Genomic DNA, 11889 nt, shown 5'->3' with positions numbered 1-11889 from the left:
GACTTCAAAATTTGGATGTAAGGATGTGTTTCTTTGGAAAGGAGACTCTGCTTTTGTTCCCACAGAAAAACAGAGGCTATGGATTTGTTCCAGATTAAGATACATCAGGTTTGACCAGCCAAGACCCCCTGAAAGGACTCCGAGGACTCCATGGCCCAGATTATCCAACATCCAGAATGTTTTGAAGGCAACTGGCTCAGACAATACAGCCTCATGGACTATTCCATAATCTAAAATTTTCTTTGTGTCTTCATAAGCTACGGCGCCCCGCTCCAGCAGGAAGTAGTAAGAGAAGCTATGCCCAATTTCCCAAATTATATGAAATTTTACTTTGTTAAGGTTAAAACCTTCCTTTTTGAAAAAAAACGTGGGGGGGCAGTGCTGTGGGATGTTCTGTATGGCAAATGTGTTTCTCTGATTGTTCAATAAATAAAACACTGATTGGCCAGTGGCTAGGCAGGAACTATAGGCAGGACTAACAGAGAGGAGAAAAGAAAGAAGAGGAAGGCAGAAGGAGGCACTGCCAGCCTCTGCCAGGAGAAGCAGCATGTGAAGTTGCCGGTAAGCCATGAGCCATTTGGCAAGGTATAGATTTATGACAATGGATTAATTTAAGCTATAAGAACAGTTATCAAGAAGCCTGACATGGCCATACAATTTGTAAGCAATATAAATAACTGTGTTTACTTGGTTGGGTCTGAGCAGCTGTGGGACTGGCAGGTACAAAGATTTGTCCTGACTGTGGGCAAGGCAGGAGAACTCAAGCTACAGCTCTCTCTGTCTCTGTCTCTCTTTCACACAAAAAACACACATTATTTAGTTGGTTAATTAATTAAAGATTGACTATGTAACTAGATCCACCTTATAGGATGTGTCATGTGCTTGGGACAGACTTAGCATGTAGTTTATACAGTCATCATGGAGGATTGTAGAGTCCAGTTACTCCTGGGGACCACACATCACTATCAGAATCTCTCAGAACCAATCCCAGGAATAATGTCTATATCTTTTTATGATGTCAAAGCATTCATGGGGGAGGAACTTGGCACTTTGCCAGTCACTGACTTGAGCTGGTTGGGGTGTTGATCTTGCCCTTTCTCTTTGTCTCTGTGACAGCATTGATTCGGGCTCTGTCACTATCTACAGCAGCTCTGCAGGTCGGGACTGTGTGTGAGGGTGCACATATTCTACTTCTGTGCTGCCCACACAGTCACAGGCCCTGTGTGCTGACTGGACACTGTCAGAGCACAGCTACAGGACTCTAAAGAGAGTTCACTGAGTCCTCCCCTCACTCAGGATGAAACTCCTTCTCCTGGTCACTCTGCTCACAGATTAAACCTTGTCCCCTATGAGTGCCCCCAATCTCCCAAGTCTTCAATGTGCAGGCCCTGCTGGTCACACCTGAAGTTCTGGTTTGGGGTTCCTGTTGGGGTCTAATAGTCTGTTGGTTGGGGTTTCATGCTCACCACTTGTTCACAACAGCTGGCACTTTTACCCTCTAGGTTGACTCAGATGACTCCTTAGGAACGTCAACTACAGTCACCTATGCAAGCAATGAAGCCCCTTCTGTCTCTGCCATATTGTCCCGGAACCATTTCCTTGGGCCTAAGGTGCCCTGACAATGTGATTTTTCTTTTCCTTTAAAAAATATTGACTTTTATATTCTGTATATGAGCCCTTTGCCTGCATGTGTGTCTGTGAACTGAGTGTGAGTAGTGCCTACAGAGGCCAGAGGAGGGGTCTGATCCTACTAGAGTCATAAGCAGGTGTTTGCTGCCTCGTGGCTGCTGGACCTGAGCCTGGGTCCAACACAAGCCCTAAAAGTTCTCCTGACTGCACAGGCATCTCTCTGTCCCTTATTTTTTTCACAGGATTATATCATTCTGGCTGAGGATATCCTTCAACTCAACATTTTAGCCAAGACTTACATCAGCCTCCCAAGTGTTAGGGTTACACACAGAAGTATAAAGAGAGAAGTCACTTGAGTCCTCCACACACTCAGGATGAAACTCCTTCTGCTGGTCACTCTGCTCACAGGTAGGACCCTTGTCCCCTCTGGGTGTCCCACTATTTCCCTTGTCTTCAATGCACAGTTCCACAATGTTCACACCTGAAGTTGTGGTTTAGGGTTGCAATTCTTATTTCCCTGGCATTTTACATGAGAGGGTTTTTTTGAATACCAATGGTTGTCCTGGAATTTACTCTATAGACCATTCCGGCTTTGAACTCAGATAATCACCTGCCTCAGCCTCCAAAGTGCTGGGACTACACAGTATGTGTACTACTGTACTTGGATCTCCTTCATTTTAATGGTGACCAAGTATCCCACTGTATTCTGAATCCTGGTCATTTACCTACTCCTCAGCTGATGAACAGTTTGTTATGTCAAATGCTGACATTACAATGATGATCTGACCATTATCCTTGTCTACGAGCTGTGCATGGCCATACAACAGATTCCTTCTAATTCTTCCAGTATAAAACAATGAGCATGTGTTGACTGCTTCTCTGCCTCAAAATATCAGCTAGAACTGTGATGAATCCCACGTCTGGCTAAGGCTAGGGTTTCACCAAGGCTTGAGTAGGGGTGGGGCAGCTTTCAAACTTAACAGATGGTTGGGTTGTTGGGTTATTGAACTAAGAGTTCCTTTGTCCCTGACTGCTGAGTGGAGAGTGTTCTCAGCTCCTCAACACAGAGACCCCAGGTCTGCTCACAGTGTGGTGTCTGTCTGTCCTGACAGTGAGAAATGAGCAGGCAAGCAGGGCAAAAGGCAATATCTAAAGAACTTAGTCCTGGGGAGTCAGCCCATTCTGGTACAGTGGTGTTCATTTATAATCCTACCACTCGGGAAAAAGCTGATGCCATAGGGTTGCTCCAGAGTCGGAAGCTAGTCTGGGTTACAGGGAAATGCTTTCTCATATAGGTATATAACTTCCTGTTCAGCCTAGTGACTTGAGTTTGGTCTCCAACATCTACATAATGGAGGGAGAAAACCAACTCCCTAAATCTGTCCTCTGTTCTCAAGTGTGTATCATGACTTGTGAGTGCCCACTAATGCTTGCTTGTGAACTGGTATGAGGGCAAACACACTCACTCACACACACACACACACACACACACACACACACACACACACAGGTGTATTCACTGCTCTCCTGATGCAGCAGCTGGTAGGAGTCAAGGAGGAAGCTAGCAGGCAGGCATCAGACCCCTGGTAATTCAAAGTGTGATTGATGAAGTGTGCTGTGCATTCTTGCAGCAGGTGCTACTGCACACAGCATCAGCCCCTGGGATTCTAGACAGTTCTGAAATATGATCAAGTGCCCAATGAGCAGCGTTTTCTCTTGTCGGACTACAACAGCTATGGCTGCTACTGTGGCTTGGGGTGCTCAGGCACTCCGGTGGATGAGTTAGACAGATGAGTGATCCATCTGGTGGGAGTCTGGAGTGTCTGGGTTCTGGTGGGGACAGGACACAAGCAGATATATCTTGAGGCATGAACAGGAGACATGCATGTCCACCAAACATTGTATGTTTTGTTTAGTTTTTGTATTATTTTTGTTTGTTTGTTTCCAGACAGGATTTCTCTGTGTACCCCTAGGTTTTTTATAATTCTTCCTGAGATCATGCTAGCCTTGAACTCAGAGATCCATCTGCCTCTGCATACCACATACTCGGATTAATGGTAGACACCACCACACCCCAAAGAAGTTGCTTTCCATAAGTATGTGCTTAATAGAAATCACAGATTTTCATGCCTGAGGATGATTTCTTCTGGAACATCATGTTTAAGGCATCCTCACATGTTTGAGAAAGACTGCAGGTGGGAACTGACCTCCTGTGTGTCCATAGTCCTCCCTCAGCTGTTCCTTTCATTCTCCTGGTGCTGCAGACTCATTACCACTCTACACTAAGGTCAAAAAGCTGGAAAACTGCAAGTTCCTCAAAAATGACCCCTACAGCAGCTCCTACTCATGCTCTTGCTCTGGGAATGAGGTCACCTGCAGTCGTAGGTCTAACCTCTGAGACCCCTCATTACTACTTTGTCCTCTGTGTCTATGGAAGGGACAGGGAAGTAACAAGGACCGTCACCATTTAGTGTTCATTTCCCTGGTCTCATTTGACCTCACAACAATCTTATCAGGTAGACACTAAAATATAGATGAGGTAACTGATGAGGAAGATGAGGAAGGCAGGGTCTCTTGCCCAAGGTCACCCAGCTTAGAACTGATGACATTTGGTTCTGGAACACACATCTACTTCATTCTAAAGCCTGTTTTAAAAAAACATTTCAAGATTTTATGTATTTATCTGGGTGAGGCATTTCTGTGTCACAATCCAGGTGTGCAGGTCTGAGGACCACGTGTCTGTTCTCTCTTTCAACCATGTGAGTCTTGGGGATGAAACTCTTGTTCAGACTTGGCAGCAAGTGCCTTTATTTCCTGAGCCATTTTGCCTGACCAAAGCCTCTCCTGTTAGCTGCTCTGTTATATTGATTCCACATTGATTAAACAAGCCAGATACTGGAATAAACACCTATGCAGGGCAAGATTTATCATTTCCATTTTACAGGTGAGGATTCAGAGGGCTGGGCATATAGATCAGTTCCTGGAGTACTTGCCTAGTTAATATGCACAGAGTTCTGGGTTTCACCTCCACAACACATGAATTGAGAGTTGTGGTGCACACCTGTAATCCCAGCACTGGGGAGGAGGAGGCATATCATTTTAGAAGTGGTGGTTGGTATTTGTAGTTTTCCTGGTTTTAGGATTAAATGTATGTGTTTATTTTTATGTGTAGGAATGATTTTGCATCCTATGTCTTCTTCAGTCACTGTCAACCATGTCTTTAGATGCTACGTCTCCCACTAAATGTGACACACTCCTTTAGATACCTTGACCATCCAACAAGTTGTTGGGATCCATGCTCCCCAATTATTAAAAGAGTTACAGATGCCCCAAGCACAGCTTGATTTTTACATGGTCTCTGGGCATCCTAGGTCAGGCCCTCATGATTGTATGTCAACCACATTACCAACTGTGCCATCTCCCCAGCTACAACAACTAATGTTCTTATTATCAGTGTGTTCCAGTGATTTGGACAACCCAATGTCCTTTTGTGTGCTTTGTCTCTCAATCCTGAGTCTGTACCAATGGGAGATCCACCAGTTCCTTTTGGTTATAAATTGTAGTGAGCAGGGTATGGACTCCTCTCAACTTCCTTTCTTGTTTCTCTGCAGACAAAAACAAGCTCCATGAGGCCTTCATCTGCTACCGTGACCATGAAGCTGCCATCTGCTTCTTCCAGGCTCCATACAATAAGCAATACAAAGGCAATCCCTGTTAGATTTGTCACCTCAGTTACTGTACACCATCCCTGCCTGTCTGGTTGTCTTCACTACACACTGTGTCCTCTAATAAGCACCCATGGAAAGACCTCCACTGTGGTGAGTGTATTCTTTGTCTACTGAACATAACTAGATCCTCAGAGAACATCATTTCATCTAGCCATGGAATCTTCAGGATAATGGGAAAGACATTGTCTTTAATGAAGCACCTTGAAGAGTGGGTGATGAACTAGCCACGACTTTCATCCCAGTACATGGGAGGCAGAGGCAGAGGCAGAGGCAGAGGCAGAGGCAGAGGCAGAGGCAGAGGCAGAGGCAGATCTCTTGAGTTCAAGGACAGCCTGGTCTAAAAATTGAATTCCAGGTCAGCGAAGATTATAACACAAAGAAACCTTGTCTCTAAAAACAACAACAAAAGAAGAACTCAGCCTGAGATACATAGTGGGTAGAGAGAAAGAGAGGGGGGAAGGAGGGGAGAGGTGTGGAGGGAAGGAAAGAGAATACAGAGAGGGAGGGAAGAGAGAATCGAAAAATAAGCAGTGTCACATGGCCACTAAAGGAACATCTTGGCCATAAAAATTCTGGACTCAAAGTTCTTCTGCTGTGCTCTCATCATAAGAAGTTGGATATAGGAAACCAAACTGGACTAAGAGTAAATGACCTGAAGGCAGGATTACTTCCTGGTGACCTTTGAATCTCCACTGTGTCTAAATACATGTCAGAGGATAAGTGTCCCAGTAAAGTACACAGCAGCCTAACTTTTTGAACACATAAAAGAGAATACTTTGTCTCCTCTACATTTCTCTATCCCTCAACCCTAGGTGAAGCCAGGTTAATCTCCGATTCCCTGATCAATAGGATTTAGGGTTGAGATGTCTCATTGGCAACAGGCTATGTGGACCTCTCTTTTCCTATAGTGAACAGCTGCCCAGTCCTCAGGCTTTTCACCCCCAACCTCATGCCCACCCGTGACTCAAACTCAGGTCTCACCCCTCCCAATGTCAGGCCTGGTGAGCAACAGGTGCAGCTGCAGCTGCCTGCCCAGCAGCAGTGACTGGTAGTAGCTGGCAGTGGCTGTCCAGAGTCCTGCTGGAACCGTAGAGGAATCTTCAGTATGGAGAAAACCAACTCAACTCACCCTACATGGTTTGTATCCAGGGAAGAGGTGAGTAGTGGGGAAAAAGAGATGCTAGTATGCAAACACAGAGACAAGAGGGCATTGGGTCTGCAGACATTGTTCTCAAGCCACCACGTGGTTGCTCAGAACTGAACCCTGTTCCTCAGGAAGAATAGAAAGTGCTCTTCTGTGCTGAGCCATCTCTCCAGCCCCTGCAATGGTTGGTTTTCAGCTTCACACTCTGGGTAGGGAGAGCCTCAGCTGAAGGATTGCCTGCATTATATTGGCCTATGGGCACATCTGTTGTGAAGGCATTTGCTGTCTGTCTTTTGAAATTTTTTTTGTTTTTTGTTTTGTTTTTTAGACAGTGTTTCTTTGTGTATCTCAGGCTGTCCTTAAATTCACTTTGTAGACCAGGCTATCATGAAACTCAGATATTTGTTTGCTTCTGCCTCCTGAGTATTGACATTAAATGCATGCATTCCACCACTACCACCACCACCACCACCACCACCACCTGCCTACATTTCCTGTTCTTAAATGAAGTTTGTAGGTTAGTAATATCTAGCCTACAATACAAGTTTCTTGACCGGAGTTTATTCCTGGAACCCATTTAAAGGAAGAAGGAGAGACCTGACTCCACAGAGTTCTTCTCTGAGCTTCACATGTGCACATAAGTGCTCTCTCTGTCTCTGTCTCTCTTTCACACAAACAACGCACATTAATTAATTGGTTAATTAATTAAAGATTGAATATGTAACTAGATCTACCTTATAGGATGAGTAAGGTTCTTGGGACAGACTTAGCATGTAGTTTATACAGTTATCATGGAGGATTGTAGGGTCCAGCTACTCCTTCTGGGGACCACACATCACTATCACAATCCCTCAGACCCATCCCCAGGAACAATGTCTATATCTTCTTATGATATCAAAGCATTCACAGGAGAGGGACTTGGCACTTTGCCAGTCACTGACTTGAGCTGGCTGGGGTGTTGAGCTAGCCCTTTCTCTGTGACTCTGTGACAGCACTGATTCAGGCTCTGTCACCATCTACAGCAGCTCTGCAGGTAGGGACTGTGTGTGAGGGTGCACATATTCTAATTCTGTGCTACACACACAGTAGTCACAGGCCCCGTGTGCTGACTGGACACTGTCAGAGCACAGCTACAGGAATATAAAAAGAAGTCCCTGAGTCCTCCCTTCACTCGGGATGAAACTCCTTCTGCTAGTCACTCTGCTCACAGGTAGGACCCTTGTCCCCTCTGAGTGCCCCCACATCTCCCTTGTCTTCAATGTGCAGTCCCTGCTGGTCACACCTCTGAAGTTCTGGTTTGGGGTTCATGTTTTGTGTGGGTTGGGGTTTCATGCTCACCCATGTTCACAACAGCTGACACCTTTACCCTCTAAAGTCAACTCATATGACTTCTTAGGAAAGTCCTCTACAGTCAGCTACACAAGCAATGAAGCCCCTTCTGTCTCTGCCATATTGTCCTGGACCCACTTCCTTGGCCTAAGGTCCCTGACAATGTGTTTTTCTTCTCCTTTTAATAATATCAACTTTTATATTCTTTATATAAGCCCTTTACCTGTATGTGTGTCTGTGAACTGAATGTGAGCAGTACCTACTGGGGCCAGAGGAGGGGTCTGATCCTACTGGAGTTATAAGCAGTTGTTCGCTGCCTGGTGACTGCTGGACCTGAGCCTGGGTCCAACACAAGCCCAAAAATTTCTCCTGACCTCAGAGGCATCTCTCTGTCTCTTATTTTTTTTAAATATAGGATTATATCATTCTGGCTCAGGATGTCCTTCAACTCAACATTCTAGCCAAGACTTGCATCAGCCTCTCAAGTGTTAGGATTACACACAGAACCATAAAGAGGGAAGTCACTTGAGTCCTCCACACACTCAGGATGAAACTCCTTCTGCTGGTCTCTCTGCTCACAGGTAGGACCCTTGTCCCGTCTGGGTGACTCACTATTTCCCTTGTCTTCAATGCACAGTTCCACAATGTTCACACCTGAAGTTTTGGTTTAGGGCTGCAATTTTTTTCCCCTGGCATTTTACATGAGAGGGTTTTTTTCCGAATACCAATGGAATTCACTCTATAGACCATTCTGGCTTTGAACTCAGATAATTACCTCCCTCAGCCTCTAGAGTCCTGGGACTGCACAGTGTGATTACTACTGTACCTGGATCTCCTTCATTTTAATGGTGACCACATATTCCACTGCAGATTGAATCCTGGTCATTTACCTACTCCTCAGCTGATGAACAGTTTGTTGTGTCAAATGCTGACATTACAATGATGATCTGACCATTATCCTTGTCTATGAGCTGTGCATGGCCATACAACAGATTCCTTCTAATTCTTTGAGTGTAAAACAATCAGCATGTGTTGGCTGCCTCTCTGGCACAATGTCTCAGCTAGAACAGTGATGAATCCCACTGCTGGCTTAGGTTAGGGTTTCTTCTATGCTTGAGTTGTGGTGGTGTAGCTTTCAAACTCAAGAGATGGTTGGATTGTTGGGTTATTGAACTAAGAGGTCACTTTTTCCCTGGCTGCTGACTGGAGAGTGTTCTCAGCTCCTCAACACAGGGCCCACAGGGTAGCTCACAGTGTGGTGTCTGTCTGTCCTGACCTTGAGAAATGAGCAGGCAAGCAAGGCAAAAGGCAATGTCTATAGAATTTAGTCCTGGGGAGTCACCCCAGCCTATTCCAGTGGTGTCCATTTATAATCCTACCACTCAGCAAGGTGATTCCAGAGGGTTGCTACAGAGTCAGAGACTAGCCTGGGTTATAGGGCAACTCCCTGTGTCAAATAGGTGATCAGTTTCCTCTGCAAGTCAGGTGACCTGAGTTTGGTCTCCAAGATCTACACAGTGGAGGGAGAAAACCAACTCCCTAAAGCTGTCCTCTTTTCTCGAGTGTGTAGCATAACTTTTGAGTCTCACTAATGCTTGCTTGTTAACTGGTATGGACACACACACACACACACACACACACACACACACACACGCACACGCACACGCACACACACACACACACACACATGCATCTATTCACTGCTCTCCTGATGCAGCATCTGGTAGAGGTCAAGGAGGAAGCTAGCAGGCAGGTAAAGCAAAGTGAGACTGATGGAGTCGCTGTGCATTCTTGCAGCAGGCACTACTGCACACAGCATCAGCCCTCGGGCTGTGTGGCAGTTCTGAAATATGATCAAGTGCCTGATGACCGGCATTGATCCCTTGTTGGACTACAACAACCATGGCTCCTACTGTGGCTTGGGGTGCTCGGGCACTCTTGTGGATGAGTTAGACAGGTGAGTGATCCATCAGGTGGGAGACTGGAGTGTCTGGGTTCAGGTGGGGACAGGACACAAGCAGACATCTCATGAGGCTGGTGCAGGACACATGCATGTCCACCAAACATTGTGTGTTTTGTTTAGTTTCTTTATTATTTTTGTTTGTTTGTTTCCAGACAGGGATTCTCTGTGTAGCCCTAGGTTTTTTATAATTCTTTCTGAGACCATGCAAGCCTTGAACTCAGAGATCCATCTGCCTCTGCATACCAAGTACTCGGATTAATGGTGAATACCACCACACCCCACAGAAGTTGCTTTCCATAAATATATGATTGGTAGAAATCACAGATTTTCAAGCCTCAGGATGATTTCTTCTGGAACATCATATTTATGTCATCTTTACATGTTTCAGAAAGACTGCAGGTGAGAACTGAACTCCTGAGCGTCCATAGTCCTCCCTCAGCTGTTTCTTCCTCTCTCTTGGTGATGCCAGACTCATGACCACTGTCACGCTAAGGTCAAGAACTGGAAAAATTGCACCTTACTCAGAAACGACCCCTACACATTCTTCTACTCATACTCATGCTCTGGGAATGAGTTCACCTACAGTGGTAGGTCTAACCTCTGGAACCTCTGGTTTCTACTTTGTCCTCTGTGTCTTTGGAAGGCACAGGGAAGTAACAAATACACTCACCATTTAGTGATCATTTCCTTGGTCTCATTTGACCTCACAACAACCTTATTAGGTAGACACTTAAATATAGATGAGGTCACTGATGAAAAATTGAGGAAGGCAGGGCCACTTGCCCAAGGTCACCCAGCTTCGAACACACATCTACTTCATTCTAAAGACTATTTTTTAAAAAACTTTTTAAGATTGTATGTATTTGTTTGGGTGAGACATTTCTGTGCCACAATCCAGGTGTGCAGGTCTGAGGATAGTGTGTCTGTTCTCTCTTTTAACCATGTGAGTCCTAGGGATAGAGCTCGGATTCAGAGTGCCTTTATTCCTTGAGCCATCTTACCTGCCCAAAGCTTCTCCTATTAGCTGCTGTGTTATACTGATTCCATATTGACTTAACAATGGAGAGCGGCATCATTGGATATAAGCCAATGGACTAAACACCTATGCAGGGCAAGATTTATAATTCCCATTTTACGGGTGAGGATTCAGATGCACAGAGCTCTGGGTTTCACCTCCAGAACACATGAATTGAGTGTGGTGGTGCACCACTGTAATCCTAGCACTGGGGAGGTGGAGGCAGGTGGATTGTCTTAAATCATATAATTTTAGAAGTGGTAGTTGGTATTTGTGGTTTTCCTGGTTTTACGTTTAAATGTATGTGCTTATTTTTATGTGTAGGAATGAGTTTGCATCCCGTGTCGTCTTCAGTCACTGTCCACCATGTGTTTAGATGCTGGGTCTCCCACTAAACATGACACACACCTTTAGATACCTTGACCATCCAACAAGTTGTTGGGATCCGTGCTCCCCACTTATTAAAAGAGTTACAGATGCCCCAAGCACACCTTGTCTTTTACATGGTCTCTGGGCATCCTAGGTCAGGCCCTCATGATTGTATGTCAACCACATTACCAACTGTGCCATCTCCCCAGCTACAACAACTAATGTTCTTATTATCAGTGTGTTCCAGTGATTTGGACAACCCAATGTCCTTTTGTGTGCTTTGTCTCTCAATCCTGAGTCTGTACCAATGGGAGATCCACCAGTTCCTTTTGGTTATAAATTGTAGTGAGCAGGGTATGGACTCCTCTCAACTTCCTTTCTTGTTTCTCTGCAGACAAAAACAAGCTCCATGAGGCCTTCATCTGCTACCGTGACCATGAAGCTGCCATCTGCTTCTTCCAGGCTCCATACAATAAGCAATACAAAGGCAATTCCTGTTAGATTTGTCACCTCAGTTACTGGACACCATCCCTGCCTGTCTGGTTGTCTTCACTACACACTGTGTCCTCTAATAAAGCACCTGTTGAAAGAGCTTGGCTGCAGTAATTGTAGTCTCTGTCTGCAGAACATAACTAGATCCTCAGAAAACATCATTCTGTAGCCCTGAAAACTTCAGGTTAATGGGAAAGACATTGTCTTTAGGGGAGCACCT

At 45.2% G+C, this 11889-nt stretch overlaps 1 protein-coding gene across 1 annotated transcript; it reads left to right on the top strand.

The window, feature by feature from the left end:
• The first annotated feature begins 9680 nt into the window (after positions 1-9680).
• LOC114687366 (phospholipase A2, minor isoenzyme-like) lies at positions 9681-11678 on the top strand. The gene is made up of 3 exons (XM_028862026.1): positions 9681-9787; positions 10319-10380; positions 11572-11678. Exons 1-3 carry the CDS (start codon positions 9681-9683, stop codon positions 11676-11678), a joined length of 276 nt encoding a protein of 91 aa, XP_028717859.1.
• The last annotated feature ends 211 nt before the right edge of the window (positions 11679-11889 follow it).

Source organism: Peromyscus leucopus, chromosome 23, assembly GCF_004664715.2.
Source record: "Peromyscus leucopus breed LL Stock chromosome 23, UCI_PerLeu_2.1, whole genome shotgun sequence".
NCBI classification, from domain to species: domain Eukaryota; kingdom Metazoa; phylum Chordata; class Mammalia; order Rodentia; family Cricetidae; genus Peromyscus; species Peromyscus leucopus.
The sequence above is the reverse complement of the archived record's forward strand: the minus strand, read 5'-3'. Positions and strand labels throughout refer to the sequence as shown.

What these genes read in the sequence shown, in the direction of transcription:
- LOC114687366 (XM_028862026.1), top strand. Translation starts at nt 9,681, where the DNA reads ATGATCAAGTGCCTGATGACCGGCATTGATCCCTTGTTGGACTACAAC. An exon ending in CTTGTGGATGAGTTAGACAG is followed by an intron (nt 9,788 to 10,318) that starts GTGAGTGATCCA and finishes CACCTTACTCAG; the next exon opens with AAACGACCCCTACACATTCT. An exon ending in GAATGAGTTCACCTACAGTG is followed by an intron (nt 10,381 to 11,571) that starts GTAGGTCTAACC and finishes GTTTCTCTGCAG; the next exon opens with ACAAAAACAAGCTCCATGAG.